The sequence below is a fragment of the Centruroides vittatus genome, unplaced genomic scaffold, assembly GCF_030686945.1.
Source record: "Centruroides vittatus isolate TY-2023 unplaced genomic scaffold, ASM3068694v2 contig_766, whole genome shotgun sequence".
In the NCBI taxonomy this organism is placed as follows: Eukaryota; Metazoa; Arthropoda; class Arachnida; order Scorpiones; family Buthidae; genus Centruroides; species Centruroides vittatus.
Genome location: NW_027122495.1, coordinates 678,319 through 695,008, shown reverse-complemented (window position 1 = coordinate 695,008; position 16,690 = coordinate 678,319). Strand labels below are relative to the sequence as shown.

Sequence of the window (16,690 nt, the reverse complement as noted above, 5' to 3'; positions counted from 1 at the left end):
AGAAAAATAAAGCTATTGTACTTTAGCTGAAGTTTTTAAAGTTTGCTCAGATTGAATTTTATGTAAAGATATATTAATATAATACAGGATAAACAATATTACTAATTAGGGTGTAATATTTTGTTAATAGATCATTATTAAATAACCAATGATGTGAAATCTAAGTCCAGAAAGTGATCTCACTTTGCAGTTGGAGTAGGAAGTGGACAAACTGCATTTTCTGGATCATTATTAAATATTTAGTGATGTATTTATGAACAAATTGTGTTTAAATTTGTTAACTGAAATAAAAATTAAAGTTTTCTTTGTTAATGGTTTACGTGGAAAGGCAATGTAATACATGGAACCGAAGACTCTATGAGAGATTAGCCCCTATTTTGATGTTATGCAGGTGAAGAAAATCTGAAAAACTCCACCTGTCCGCTAGTGAGTCGAGAACTGGCTCGTATTTGTGTTAGACACGGAGAAAACCCCTAAAATTCCGCGTGGTTAGGTTTGTGAGATGCGAACCCGTGACAATACGAACGAATAAAGGTTTCTTCCAATAGTGAAACTAGTGATCTTTATCGTGTCTTAAATATTCGCAATAAACAGACAAAGATTAAGACATTTCACGTTGTCTGCCTATTTAACAAGCGAATAAAGTGAATTGCTATGGATAAAGATCACTAGTCTCACGAAGAAAGAAGAAACCTTTACTCAGTTATATCCGTTCTATTTTATTAAATAGTTTACGAAAAATGTTCGATGGTTTCATTCACACACTTACTGGTGAGGCTTTTCTAATGAATAAAAAAAAATATAGGTTTTTACACAAGTGTTTTTATTGAAAATGAATTCCCACCTTATTGTATTACGCATGCATCTTTTTTATTACCGCTGTATTGTTTATGTATATTGACCCATCCCTGCATATTTTTTCTTCGAATTTCCTCGTTCTAGTTCATTCTCATCACGTTTCGTACGGTTAAATTTTTTTTTATTTTGTAATTTGCGTCGGTTTATAATTGTTACAAATTGTAAATAAGTGGGACACATTTTAATTTGAATTTAGCCCCTTTTAAGAATGTAAATTTTGTATAAATCAGGGATGAGCAACCCGCGGCCCGCGTGGCATAAAATATGAATAAATATATCAATTTCCCAGCTTAATGATATATTCAATAAAAATTAAAACAAGAAACCGGCTAACAGGCACATCGAAACTAATTTAAAACTAGCAGTGACTAATATTTAACCAAATATTTCCGATATATTACGATTAAATCGGTGCCAGAAGCTATATTAAGTATACATATGCTAATTTATAATTATATATGAATAAAGAATTGTGATTTACCGACAGTTCTCCCCCCCCCCTTTTCTCTTGTGTGCGGCCCGCGTCAGTTCAAAAGTTTTGAATTGCGGCTCTTACGTAGAAAGAGGTTGCCCATCCCTGGTGTAAATGATTAAAAGTAATATTCATTAGCTACTCTACGGGAATTTAGTACGTTTGGAATTAGTTTCTTACGATTATCGGAAGATGATTCCAGGCACCATTTTGCGTACGATAAGATAATGCGCAATTAGACGGAACGAATGGTGAATTATTTTCTTTTTTTGCCATTAAGAAGCGAATTTTTAACACCCGATGCGAAGATTAGGGTCATAGGAGTGACGATTGGATGAGATAACAGAGATGAGATGTGTGCGGCCGGAGATCCGGTATAGTAATCGTAAAAAAAGCAGTAATTTATTCGTCTGTGTGTGCCAGATATCTCTTAGGAACGGAAGCCATAGAGAGAAAAATACGCTTCCGTCAACCTACTTTGTGGCTCCACGCAAAGAAACTTTCACCAAATTTTGCGTGTTTGATTAAAAATAGTATATATATTTTTTTCTTTTGCCACTTCTCTATGACGCTGGACACTTCCACACGGAACCTCTCTGACATATTTGGGGCTGTGTATTAGAGGTTATCTTTGATGGCCCGCACGCACTTCGGCGAAAATTGTTTTTAGAGAATGCCCATTGGCATCCCTATCGAAATTCATTTCTGGAATCGCATCACGTGACCGGCATACAAAAAAGTTCCGTTAAGTAATTCGCCGCCTTTATGTAACGTGCCGTGCTGGATCCTTTAGTGCGCGATTTTAATTAAATAGAATTTTTTTTTTCAAATATTGTGTGAAAGTTGGGTAAGGATGAGCTCTGAAAAATTCTTAAGACGAGTCGAAGTTTTGGTTAGGATTTTTGGGCACGGAATCCAAAAGGATTGTGCTATGTCGAGCCTAAATCTTTGCCAAAAAATCCCAATCAAATTCAACATAGAACTAAAACTAGAAAGTCTACTGTGTTCCAATACAAAATTGGGGTGTGTAGCTTATCTCATCGTTTCAGGCTATTTTGGCATACAAAAAAAAAAATGAATTGATTCACGCTAGCAATCATCACAGCTTAAATCTATAATTTTCGAAGTATTTTTCTAGAACCTACTCAAGAAAAATCGAGTTTAGGGGAGTCAATTTAGATGGCAGCTTTAAGAAATTCCTGCCAGAAAACGCACGCTTCAGCGTGTTCATTTAATGGCTACGACGATAATGAGCGCTAACATAATTACGTTAATCGATATCATCAGCATTATCAATACAACAGATTGATTACGATATTAGATAATAAACAAATGGGCGGGCCATCAGTTAGGGCAGTGCCTTCCTGTGATGAACAAAAAGAGGAGGCGGGATCCAATGGAACGACATACGAGCCACATCTCCATCCTCTTCACTCGTTTATACGAAATCCTATGGTCCGTGTCGACCGCAACACCTGATAAGCGGTGAAAAAAAACAGCGTTAAAAAAAATCATAAAAATATGTGCCATCCACTTAATGCTTCTTGATGCAAACCCTTCACAGCCAGGATTTATTGAACAAAGTGGATTATACATAAATAATTTGTAGTATAACAACAGCTGTGAAGACACAGGTGAGTTGCGAGATGCAAACTTCGGTGCATATTTTTAATATATATTTTTAAATGTGATTAACTAAACTTAATTTTTATTATATTGTTTACAAATTCTTTACCCGAATTTGGGTTAAGTTTAACTTGTCACGGATTTCGTTAATGATATGCATTATTCGTTACGGGGTGTTTACTCTGTCCTTGCGGAATGCGGATAACGTTACGGGCATTTCTTCCTGTTACTGCGATTGAAATTTGTTAAATACTATTTGCATATCGTTGTATACGCGTACACATCACTAAATTTTGTACGATTTATGCGATTTTTTAAATTAAGAGCCGATAAACTTCTGTAGTAAAATCAGAGCTGGAGTTGAAGAGGGGCTTCATGCTCCTGTCATTTTAATTTTTCACCTTTTCCAGCTGAAATTATAATTAATATAAAACAGTATAGTTTGAGGATGTTTGAGAATGTTTTATTACCTTTCCTTTTTTTTATATTTTATGCAATAAATCATTAAAATAAATGCAAATTTAACACGCCAGTGACGTGTAATTTAATACTAGATTATGAAAGATGTGTTATAATCGGTGTAGTTTGGTGAAAAGTACATGATAATTGCTTACACACAAAAGTTAGCCGATTATGAAACATCTTTCGTGTTTATTCCATTGTATAAAACTGTACTAGAAGCGTTACATAAAGCACACAAAAAATGAATTTCCTTTAGAAGAACTCCTCAACTTTTAAGTTTTATTTACACAATTTAAATGTTACTTTCATCTTTTCATTCATTTTTTAAAAATTACCTTATATCTCGGCGGATAAGACGACCTTCAGATAAGACGAGGTATAAATTTTCGGCAAAGTTTTATAGTTTTAGCTTATATCTGTCCTATAAGACGACCCGAATTTTTGGGGCCTTTTTTTATGATTCAACTATCGTCTTATCCGCCGAGATATACGGTAATTATTGTATCGAGAATTGTACTTAGTCCTCGACAATAATATGCAAGTTAATTCTTTATTTTCTTCTGTACAGTCTCTTACAACGGTTCCTTACAAATTAAATTTACATAAAATTATACATATATATATATAAGATTTCGCATGTTATATATGCTTTTGTTTGTCTACTTCATCATGTATAAGGATTGAACTTTAATAATACACAAGCCTATATGTATTATATATACATATATCAGGTAGGCCTACGTATTATACAGTTCACACATGTTACTACACAGTATTACATGTTATTATTATATACTTGTAATACTGTGTGCTATACAGTATTACATGTATATAATAATAAGTCTTTCTACATAAAGTTTAGTAGACTTTTTTGATTTGTAGAATAGGTCTGTAAATTTTGGCCACACAATTTACATACGCTTTGTATATACCCAAATAACTGAATTAAATTTTATTAGACCATTCAACTTTTGTAGTTAACTGAATATTTATAAAATGGCCTCGACTTTAGTAAATAACAAGACAAAAACAGGAGACATTCCAAGCTAAAAGTAAGTATAAAACATCACACATTAGGTACAAACATTCGAAATTTTTACTCGCAGACCATTGAATCTAATTGTTACAAAGTGAAGCTGATCCATGCCAAAAAATGTAACATTTCTAAATCCATTCTGGTCAGACAACACCATCCTTTATTGTTTCGGATCGGTATCTGGTTAATTGTATAAAGGTCGCCGGTCCAATTTCCACGTAACAGTAAAAATACGCAGGCAGGATGCAGAGAAAAAAATAGTGTATCGTCGACCTAACGGATCGAACGACTATTCCTTTTATTTGGATGACCCCAATGCCTTTGTGACCCGTACAGTAACTGATAAAATAACATCCAGGCTGTTTTGAAGGTTAATTAATTTCGTTTCGTAACAATTATCGAAAGTTCGTCTATGCGTAACTTAAATAAATAATGGAAGTGGGTGCACATTTGACACCCGTTATCCCTTGTTACTCTTCACTTTTCCACATATAGGTAAGGTTGGATTTTTATGTTTTTATCGCGTTGCTATAAATAAGTTTATATATATATATATATATATATTTCTGAATGAAGATTTGCTTCATAAAAGTAAAGAAAATTTTCAAAAATTCCTGTTTATCTTGCTTTTATGCTTTGTATTATGATGTGAAGCGTATAAAAGTGTAGTGTTTACTCTTTTAAATAAGTTTATTCCTTGAATAGTTGTAAGCTTCTTGCCTCTAAAACATTAATTGAATAATTATCTCAATAGCCAGTTGGTAAAGATGTGAGGCTTATCAAACTGCAATGGAGCAAAATAATCGAGATTACATTAAATAGAGACTTTTTAATTGCGGGATGCATTTCGATCCTCACTGGACCCTTCTCAGCCACTACTATATGAATATAGATACCTGCAATATTACCCTCTATTCATATTGTGGCTGTAAGAAAAATGATATAAATAAGGAGCCTAAAGAAAGTGTTAACCAGTAACTGTAATTATCCTTATAGTCTACAGCCATAAGGATCCGGGTTCGATCCGATCCAGAATCCCATAATATATCTTGGATACTATGGGTGTACTGTACATGACGTTTCTTATTCTCATGCATTGCTTTACGTTGCAGTTTCCTATTTTCGTACATTGCTGGGCGACTATAACGTAACCAGGGCGCTTATCTTTCTAAATAAATTAATCAAATGAGTACAAGGAAAAGAATTTAATATGATAAACACGTGAATATATAATGTCTAAGAGTAAGTCTTCATCTCAACGCTAGTGGATACGTCCAGAGTGGTACAGTAGGTTTGCACGTTTGTTTTAGACCTCCCTAATATCGATTCTAGCTACGCGGGTCAGGACCACCCATAATGGACATAATTGTGGTCTGTCATACGACTAATTACTGTAAAAATTCCATCCATTATTGCATATTGCAATTCACATGTTTCGACCTGTAAGTGAAAGTGTCACATAGAAAAATGAACTAATGTCTGCTTTAAAAGTTTCTAAATGTTCTTCATTAATGGAAACTTTTCGGGCGCTCTTATGAATAGAAACTAACGCAATTCAGTTGTTTGCTTAATAAATATTATGTTAAGTATTTAAATAGCACATTAACTAGCTCAAAATGATTTTAAAATTTACGTAATATCCCTTCACGCTCAGCCATGACGTAAGAAATGTGCGACAAATTGAACACGAAATGTTCGTTCTTAAACAATTCGGTTCAACAACCCGATACCGAACGGAAATCAAGAACAAACTAAGGAAATTACGTCAATGGGAATTATTTGTAACTGAAATTTCGTGCACAGGAGAGTCCATTTTCTACGTACAATCAGTGAAACCATGAAGACCTCGCTACAGCGAGATGTTTCATAAAATTATTCTGATCCTTAAAGTTATCCGCTACACTTTGGCGTGTTAAAATTTCAAATTATGGTTGGAATACCATTGCTAAATTCGTTACAGTAACAATTTTCCCCTCTATAACGACTATTCTGGGTGACTATTATCTAAAATCGCTATGCACATCCACTTTAATGGAATTTTACAGCATTTTTGGGGTTAATTACGTTTCGATGTTGTTAAAATTGGACATTTTCTCCCCATTTTTTTACATTGTAGGGTGAGAATATCCGAAATATTGTATTCTCCTTGGTAAAAGTCATTTACCCCTTGTATGGAAATTATGGGTGTGTACTGTTTGTATATATGTGTGTCACGCAATTGACAAAATAAATACATCATCGCATCACGTTATTGCTCTCACGTGAAGAGCCATTCACCCCGTTACGAAACGTTGATCATCTTGAAGATGAAAGACGATTAACACTTGATTTATTTTAATTAACATTAATTATTTTACAGGGAAATGAAGCTGGACATTCATCTCTTTCTACTTATAATCAAAATTTTGTTTCGAAAAGTTTTAACTCAAAGTAAGTATATTTATGGGTTGGGGCTGTTACTGTTTATAAATGATGTTAATAATTTGACCTTTGCAGCACCTGAGCAGCAGCAACAGCAAAACTGTTTCGGAGGTATAGGCTCTTACGATAAAGTCACCGGAAGAAAATTTGGATCCGGAGTCACATCTTCTGTGTTGACTGAACAGAGAAATCAGGCATTAACCAGAGAATGCCTGAATCTATGCAAGCAGCAAAGCTCCTGTCGATCCTTCTCTTTAGACTATAAAGAATTCAGATGCAATTCGTATGAAGTAGATTCGGTCGGTAGGAAAGAGTTGTTTGAAGTCGTTTCCGGTGTTAATTACTTCGAAAAAACATGCTTCCGAGGCAGTAAGTACCTTCAATTAACTCCTAGTGATAAGTATGGCAGAGGAATCTTTTAAATTTTTTAAATTTTTCCAGTACCAAAAGCCAATTTCGATACCCTTTGTGGTTCTCGCATGTGGACTTTCGATCGAGTGCCAGACGCATTTTTAGATGGTTACGTAGAGAAGGACGTGACTAATATTCAAACGAAAGAAGAATGCCAAAAGTTGTGCCTTTTGGAGGAATCATTTACCTGTAGGTCGTGTGACCATGACGAAGTGCAGAAGATCTGCAGACTAAGCAAAGAAGACAGGAGAACCCAACCTCAAGCTTTTAGAGAAGTGCCAGGAAGTGGAAGGGATTACTTAGAGAATCAATGTGCCGCTTCAGGTATGTGAATTAAAGTCGTTTTAGAATTAGGAGAAAAAATTTCTTGTGAAATTCACACAAGAAAAAGAAAATTAAGTATATTTGTATGAGATAAATCTAAACTTCGGGGTCCTAAAATGAAAAAACTTAAATTTTATACGCGAAGATAACTTTAATAATTTCAGATTCCAAACTCGAGCGTTGCGTTAAACTAAATTACCTCAAACAATTACAGCAGGAAATCTATACACCAGTTTGAGTTTGAAAGCCACATGATACAATGCATGTTTCCGAAGGTTTTCTACTTAACATTTACGAAGAAAAATTGTTCTTCGATTCTTTCCGTCCTGTGGGCAATAAGAGGGACTATTGGGAGTACGAAGAACCCGTAGATTCGGCTCTCATCACGGGTTTGGCTAGGTCCACAACGTGGGCGGCCAGGTGATGAGGGACGGAGCTTGACATTTCCGGGTCAGACCTCCCATGAAAAATTCTTGAGGGTACTCTCCCGGATTTTGATCCCAGGCTTCCAGGCTGCTCCTTAACTTGTCTCTGCCATCCCCCGTCAGGATTGTCATGATAATTCATGTAGACAACAAATTCATTGTGATCCTTAAATTTATCTCTAGAAAATGTATGTACGTTTTAGAATTCTTTCAAGAAAGTACACAGCTTTCCATTTTATTTTACAGCCATTACAAGAAAGAATTTTTAAAAATTTTACACACATCTCAAGTAAATAAGATTTATTTAAATACATTTATCACTATTAAAGCTATAGGATTATAACTCTGCAGCTCCGAATTCTCTATCCCTATATCCTGCCTATTATATCCTAACTTCCTCTCTTCCTAAACCATTTCCTGCGAAACAAAAGCTCATCTCTCTAACTGAATACGGACAATAAACATTAACCTTATTAATATCATCGGATATATTTGATAACAATTCAAAAATACATCATTCTATTCTTTTACATAATTCGAAAATTTGCTGCATCGAAGCTTTGATCAGTTCCAACAATTTCCATTCGAAATTACTAAAATTTCCTGTTTAAAAGAAAAAAAAACGAAATTGAAATGCTAATTAGCAAATTAATGTTAATTATTTGTAAAGCAGAATCGCCTTGTGTTGTTTTACATTTATATTAACGTATTAAAATGGCTTTAAATACGCGATTAAAGCTTAAATTTGGCTCTTTATATCTGCTGTTAGGGCTTAAGAGCCTCGCGATTTTAAATTTATTATTATTTATTGAAGGGCCTCTTATATCTTAAAGCTTAGGCCCGCAACTAGTCTAAATTTATCCCTAAAATAGTTTCGTTTAGCATACCAAAGCTGTAGTTTTTGTAATTGGAGACCACACTAATGAATATACAATACGCACCGTTCTATAATTGTCTTTATAATACGACACGTGACCTTCGACGACTTTAATTATCCTCCTCTTCAAGTTCTATGCACCGGAAATGACAAATGCAGCGCAATTCCTGTTCGAATGACCCAGTTACGTTACATTCAGTGGATGTTCACATCACCCCGAACGTATTTTGTATCGTCCTCTTTTTTTAGAATAACTTTTTATTAAAAAAAGCTGGATAGTTTTCGTGATGACAACTACTAATACTGTCAAAATAAATAGTAGAAAAAGTAAATTGAAACGATTTTGTCGTCTCTATTATTACTTATTTTGTTTAATTCAATTTTTTGCAAGCTAAACAAAACTATTTTACATGTCGAATTCACGCGACGTAACTTGTTAAACTTTTGTTTAGATGAGAAACTTTCGATATAATTTAATGAGGTGAATAGTGTTAGAGATAATAAGAGCAGTAGTTACTATAGTCTACTTTATGTTTAGAACGATTTAAACTTGTTTTTCTCACCAATTTTAACTTCTATTCTCATCCTTTCTTTGCCTTTCTACTTCTTATTTTACTTTTGCTAAGCCATATTTTATCATATTTCAAAGATCTTGCTTCAAATTTTAACTTTTTTACCTGGAATTTTGCTAGATTTTAGTTCCAAACTCTTACTTTTACCCTCAAATAATGACATTTATATTAGTTTAAACTGGAAATCCTCTCTTTTTTTGTGAAAAATTTTACTCGATTTTTTAAATTTCTTAGCTTTATAAAGGTTTTTTTAATTGTTTATATTAAATTTTTGTTAATTTTTCACTAGCTCCGACGTCCTGTCGTTACGATCTCAGACCAGACATCTCCATTCTGTCTATGGACGGTCTTCAGTACGCTTCTAACGAAGACGAATGCCAGAGTCAATGTGACACAGAAACGGCATTTACCTGTCGTTCGTACACTTACATGGAGAACAGATGTTACGTCAGTGGAGACGATACTACCAGCCTGGGACCCGTGCAACTCCCAATTGTGAGTGGTGCTATTTATGGAGAGAAAAAGTGTATTATAGGTAAGTGATCTTCTAACGAACACATTGAATTCTTCATATAAAATGATTTCTGTGATGAAAAACCATGCTTATTTAATAGAGCAATGTACGGGAGGAGTTTTTACTTACGAAAAAATGACGGGTGTTATATTAAACTCGGCCATATCTACAGCAATATCTAGCCTAACTCCAGGAGCTATAGGAATCACATTAGAATGCCGCGATTATTGCCAGAAAGAAGGATTGTCTTGCCCTTCCTTCAGCGTTAACTATTTACATAATCAATGCGACAAATTGGATAGGAATTCTCAAGGAAGGGATCAGGACTTGGTGTACAGAGACACTTTTAACTACTTCGAGAAGATTTGCCTTCGTGGTTCGGAAGCCATGGCATGCTCAGATAAAGCTTGGGCCTTCGAGAGGGTTAACGGTTACGAAATGGATTCATACCTATATGATCGCGTATTGGCTCCGGTTTTAAGCAGAAGAGACTGCGAAGAATTGTGCTTAAAAGAGAGAAATTTCGTTTGTAGATCGGCTCTGTATAATGACATAACCACAGAATGTAAGCTGTGCAGAGAAGATCGCAGGACACAACCTATACATTTTAGGCAATCAACAAGTACTAGAGTGGATTATTTAGAAAACCAATGCATACCAAGTAAGTCAATTTATGTATTATCTTACTTTAACTACTTGAAATCATGACGAAATTTAATAATATTAAGATTTTTATAAATATGAAATGCATTTTTTGAACATGCACGTCAATAAATGAACCTGAAAGGATGGGAAAGTGGGTGCTTCTCTTGTTATGAAACAAAACTTGTTAAATGTATCACGTGAAGTTTATTTTAAGAAACATTTTCAGTTAGAATTTCATTTAAAAAGTTCATAGGAAGAAGAATCATCAAATTCTAATGGGAAATGTAACAAATCTATATTATTCTTTTAGCTCTAACAATTTGCCCTTATCAGAAACAAGAAGGTCGATATCCAACTTACACAGACTTTGTGCAAGCGGGTGGGGTGATATCTCAAGAAACTTGCGCTCAACTGTGCGACAACTTTCAGTCTTTTAACTGTCGCTCTTATGCTTACTATTCGAGCAGTGGACAATGTTTTATTAGTGGAGACGACACAGTTAGCGGGAGAGGTAGTAGTGCAATTCAATCCCGTCCTGGATTAACGTATTTTGAAAGAGACTGTCAATCTGTTCCGACCACATTCACAACTCCTCCTCCATCTACGCCTATTGTCCAACCTCCAGGTATGATAAAAATTAAGAGAAGTGAGCCAATGGATTCGAATTCTAATGACATAATTTTCTTTTAACAGCGCAAAGGTGTGCACCTAATCAGCGCCAAGTGTTTGCTCAAGTAACAGGATACGAATATATAGGATCAACAGGTTCGTTATTATATCGTGGAGACAGTCAAGTCCCAGGAATCGCTAAAGAATGCGTGGAGAGATGCATAAGAGCATCAGAATGTCACGGGTTTAATTTAGATTATCAGAGACAAGAATGCGCCATGCTGCAAGATATCTCGTCCACTAAACCAACCGACCTAAAACCTAGTTTTGGAAAGGCTTTTTTCGAGGGATTCTGCATATCTGGTAATATACTTTGGATTTTTCTTATTCATATCCTTATGCAGCCATTTATACTCACGAATTTCATATTAAAATTACAGTTTTTGTGTCGTGTAACAAAATCTGGGTTTACGATCGTTTCGTGGACAGGGAATTGGTCGGAGCGCAGCCAAGAGATGTTATACAATTTGTTTCTCGAGTAGACTGCCAACGATTGTGTATGGAACAGAGAAATTATGTATGCTCTAGCATTAACTATAATAGCTTTAGGCAAGAATGTATGTTATATGAGAGCGTATATAGAACGACTGCCAAAATCCAAATTTCCTACTCTAAAGGTGTCGATTATTTAGAGAAACAATGCTATTTAGGTAAGATTTTTGCCAAGTTTCTAGTATATATTTTGCTAACCTTGCTATATTTTGAAAATCTTGTGAATTTTCTAATTTAGACACATCATCTTGTCCATATGACACCGTTGAAAGAGATCTAAAAATGTTATATATCACTAAAACTATTGATGTTACCTCCAATTTTCAATGTGAGAGGGCTTGTAACGGAGAACACGATTTCAACTGCAGATCGTATACGTATCTAGATAAAGCAGATAAAAGTCAATGCCTGCTGAGTTCAGAAAGTAGAGAAACCGGACAGAGCTCCGCCATTCAGTACTTTCCACGCACGCTTTACGCTGGTAAAATGTGTCGACCCCCCTCTCCGTCGACACCCACTCCACGTCCTACCAGACCACCTGTCACTCCACCCACTCAACCAACAATTCCACCAACGATAAGACCTACACCCCCCATACCAGCAGTGTGTACTCCTGACAGATATACCTATGAGAAAACACTAGGGATGGATTTTAAATATGCAAAAAGGGAGCGAGTTTATTCACGTTTTCCAGTAGGTGTTGTGGGTGACTGTAAAAACGAATGCCAGAGGCAAGGGGACAGATGCAAGGCTTTCGTCGTCGAGTACAGTAAATTTCAGAACTGTTATTGGTTAGATAACGCTGCTACAGATGCAAGGAGTACTTTAATAGAGGTTAAGGACTTTTCTTATTTTGAGAAAATCTGTTTAAGAGGTTAGTTAATCTCATTTTATTTATACAAATCGAGACTAATTCTTGAAACGTTTAGGGGAAATCAATTCTTTTTTACACTTTCAGAGCCAACTTGCGGAAAAATTTGGACTTTTGATAGAGTAGTCGGTTTCGAATTACAATTAGCTCCATATCAGGAATTACCAAACGTATTTAAAAAGGCAGAATGTCAAGAATTCTGTCTGAGATCCAGGCCACCGTGCAGATCAGCCAATTATTACTACAGACGTCGATTGTGTCGACTGTATACCGAAACTAGAAGAACACGCCCCAATAGTTTCGCACGCTCCAATCAAGATGTCGACTATTTGGAAAACCAGTGTGCTGCAGGTAATCTTAATTCAATTAATTTAAAAGTTCTGAATTAAACTTCCTTCACTTAATTCTGGGCTTTCCCGCACTCTTTCTTTGCAACAGAAGAAGCATGATTTACAGGAGTTTATTCCCTTTTTTTCATTAGCTGCATCGGCATGTCAGTATAGAGAATGGCCTGATAGAATGACACCATATATGGATCGTGTCACAAGATCTTTCACGTTAGCGGAATGCCAGGGTCAATGCGATTCGGAGCGAGATTTTACGTGTAGATCAGTAAATTATGAAACTTTCGCTCGAGAATGTGCCCTTAGCAGCGAAGATTTATCTACAATACCCAGAGGGCAGTTGTCTCTAGAAACAAGGACCAACTCTATATACAGTGAAAAGGGAACATGCGAGCAAGGTAAGAAAATGGATAAATTCGTGTAAATAATTGCGAAAATCAACGTGTTCTTATAAAAATTATCTTTTCAAACACACAGTTAGTGTCCAGTGCAATCATCAAGATATGTTACTATCGGTTAACTTCGATTTTCCCTTCAATGGAAGGGTGTACGCTAAAGGAAATCCAACACAATGCTATATGCTAGGAACTGGACAAACTTCTTTGCAGTTTGCTATATCTTTAGGTTCCCGGTGTGGCACTAAAGAAGAAGTTAGTAAAGTAAACTACTTTATTAAAATATATATTTTAAATTTTCTAAACATTTTGCTTTTGTTAGACCCCTACTAGATTTACCAACGAAGTAGTTGTCCAGCAACATCCAGTTATCGTTACAGATAACGACAGAACCATACGAGTCATCTGTTCATTCGAAACTGCAGATCGCACTGTTACCTTAGGATCGCCTGTACTCGGTGGCATACCGGGAATAGATGTCACGTGAGTATTAATAATTAATTATTTACTATAAATTTATACACTTCTAATTGTTTTCATTCTGTTATAGTACTAGATTCCAACCTACTTTGGCATCTCTAGTAACGAATACCGCTCCTCCTCCAAACGTCGTTATGAGAATTTTGGATCGAACGGGAAGAGATGCTACAGTTGTAGGTCTAGGTGACGAATTATCACTTAGGTTAGAATTAAGACAACCCGAAAGTAAGTAAATTTTGTTTAAAATAATGTAGTAAATTCCTATTTTACTTACATAATTTTTCTTTTAGCTTCGCTTGCAATCTTTGCGCGCAATCTGTACGCCAGAAGTAAAAATGGAGAATCGTTGTTTCTCATCGACAGCACTGGGTGAGTTCTAGCAATATAATTTCACTGTTAATAAGTGGCATTACTTACAAATTTAATGAAATATTTTTAGATGCCCAACAGATTTGAGTATCTTCCCTGCACTTAGTCTAGACCTTCGAGATAGACGAACTTTATTCGCTAATTTTAAAGCTTTTAGATTTCCCTCTACTGGATTAGTAAACTTTGAAGTACAGATAAGATTCTGTCCAGAAAGATGCCAACCTGTAAGTAATCAAAATGTTTGCAATTAATTAGTTTAAATGCGTTTAATTTACGATTTTTGTTTGCAAGGTACGATGCTCCAATGGTCTTGAATCGTTTGGTAAACGTAAACGAAGAGATTTGGAAGAGGTAAACATTACGAATTTCGAACTTTACACCGAATATCAGGCTTTACCAATCGAAGACGACAAATCTGTTCCCGTTATTGTGCCTCAAGCGGCCATTGTCGAAGATTTACTAAACGGAAATGTAGGGCCTAGCACAGAGGAGATGACTTCGTTACACACACCGTATGATAACGAAAACTATAATACCACTATTGATACAGACGACATCACTACAATGCCAATGTCATTAGCTGTAGAAAGAGAATCTACAGTAAATATCATAAATGAAACAAAATATCCAGTTACAGAATCTATTGCGCAAACTGAAAGTAATCTTACAACACCTCTACAAGCGTGGAATCGAACTGAAGGCGATTCGACAGTTGAAGATGTTTTCTCGTTTTGGACCACTAATTATAAATTTCAGTTAGAAGATGGAGGTAATGATGACTTTAGAACGTACGACAATATACCAAGCATTCTTCCTTCAACTGCAGAATATGTAGCTGCTACACCTGCCAGAAATGTTAGAGAAATTCCTCTTTCGTTAGCCATTATGGTTGGAGATGATTCTGATAAGAATTCCTTTTCAGATTCTAGCAACAGAAATGATGGTGAGTTCTGGTTTTTTTTTTTTTTTTAATAATAATAATAAAAGTACAGGGTAATTCACTCTGAAATGAACAGTTACTATGGGGAATATCTCCGTATAAAATGAAAAGATGAGACATGAAACACGAACAGAACAATTCTTTATTTCATGATAAAGGTGTTTCACATTACATGTTATTCAAATTTGAATGTCCAGTCATGTGGTATTGAACAAATTAAGTGTTAAGTTCTTAGTGTGTCACCCTGTATTTAATGCAATTCCACTTCAGTAAAGTAATTCGGACTTTCCTAACTTTTCACGGGGAACTACACAAAAAAGATTACGAGTTCCATGAAAAATTTTAAGGATCATAGTAAGGAAGAAAACATCATGTGGGTTTTATACCAGGACCGGGCTTACTGTATTTATAAACGAAACTAGCTACAGTTTAGGACTTTACGCTTTTAAATTTATTTGGTATAGGGGAAAAGGTTTCTTATATTTACACATAAAAAAACCTTTCTTCCTCTGCCAGCGTAGAGCCAAAAAAATTTAAATCAGATCCTGCTTCATACACTGATGTGAATGATCCCATTGCTGATCAGACTCACTTATGATATTTAAAATTAAGGTTTTTGGCTCAGATTATGTTGGTACCTTATTTAAAGACATCCGATTACAGTAATAAATATGCATTTTTTTTTTTTTTTTTTTTTAGGAAACCCCGTTTCCGACGTGTTGTGCGCCTCTCAATCTACTATTATCGCAACTGTAGTGACAGTGACTCTTCTACACGTTGGGGTTGCCTTAGGAGCTATGTTTTGCTGCAGATGGCACAGAAGGAATAAGAAAAAGAAGCATTTGGATGACAATTTGGCGATACAAACGACGTGTGGCAATTCGGACATTTTGTTCGGTAGCCCCGACGTTAATTTTAGTACGATTTACGGGTCCTACGAAACTCCGCCTTGAATAAAATGTATTTATAGTATACTTTAAAGTTAATTTACATAAATTACAATAGATTTTTTATCAAATTGATGTATAAGTTATGCTTAGAGGTGCGCATAAAATTATGCGCGACTCTAATAAAAATCTCACCTTTAACGAAAAATATTAATTATATCAATATTCTGAAGTAAACTAAGGCAAAAACCATTCATTTTTCTTTTAAAAAATTCCATTTAGTAAAGAAAAATAAATGATAAAAATTCTTTCAATTTATCGCTTTCCATAACCAAATCAAATTTGGTTACTCGAATTACTGTCAATTAGAGTATAGAAAAATTCTCAAAATGTATAAACATAGTGTGCCATCTGTTGATGAAAATTAGAATCTAGAAAAAAAAAGTTAATGTCGAGAATGATTATTATTGTTATCATTTCCTTCAGTAAAATTTATTATAAATTATCTAAATAAAGAGAAGCCAAGCTTAATTATGAAAAATTTAAACGAATTTTTAAATATATATGTATACAATTTTGTTTTTTTTTAAATTATCTTTC

The 16,690-nt window shown here is 34.9% G+C and overlaps 2 protein-coding genes across 2 annotated transcripts in view; one reads left to right on the top strand and one right to left on the bottom strand.

The window, feature by feature from the left end:
• The window catches only part of LOC136981509 (uncharacterized), a 177,235-nt gene that overhangs the window by 140,321 nt on the left and 20,224 nt on the right, over positions 1-16,690 (bottom strand). The window lies entirely within an intron of this gene.
• LOC136981496 (uncharacterized) lies at positions 4,897-16,652 on the top strand. Its single transcript, XM_067277804.1, has 19 exons — positions 4,897-4,949; positions 6,814-6,884; positions 6,951-7,244; positions 7,317-7,610; positions 9,774-10,019; positions 10,099-10,659; positions 10,954-11,268; positions 11,337-11,615; positions 11,693-11,962; positions 12,043-12,678; positions 12,763-13,026; positions 13,157-13,417; positions 13,497-13,669; positions 13,737-13,897; positions 13,965-14,119; positions 14,185-14,263; positions 14,334-14,487; positions 14,555-15,206; positions 15,903-16,652. The coding sequence occupies exons 2-19, from the start codon at positions 6,818-6,820 to the stop codon at positions 16,154-16,156; spliced, it is 5,115 nt and encodes a 1,704-aa protein (XP_067133905.1). The 5' UTR covers positions 4,897-4,949; positions 6,814-6,817; the 3' UTR covers positions 16,157-16,652.

Bases quoted from the DNA above. Each gene is read 5' to 3' on its own strand.
- LOC136981496 (XM_067277804.1), top strand. From the start codon at position 6,818: ATGAAGCTGGACATTCATCTCTTTCTACTTATAATCAAAATTTTGTTT. The intron at 11,616-11,692 runs GTAATATACTTT...TTAAAATTACAG, and splicing joins CGAGGGATTCTGCATATCTG to TTTTTGTGTCGTGTAACAAA. The intron at 13,670-13,736 runs GTTAGTAAAGTA...TGCTTTTGTTAG, and splicing joins GGTGTGGCACTAAAGAAGAA to ACCCCTACTAGATTTACCAA.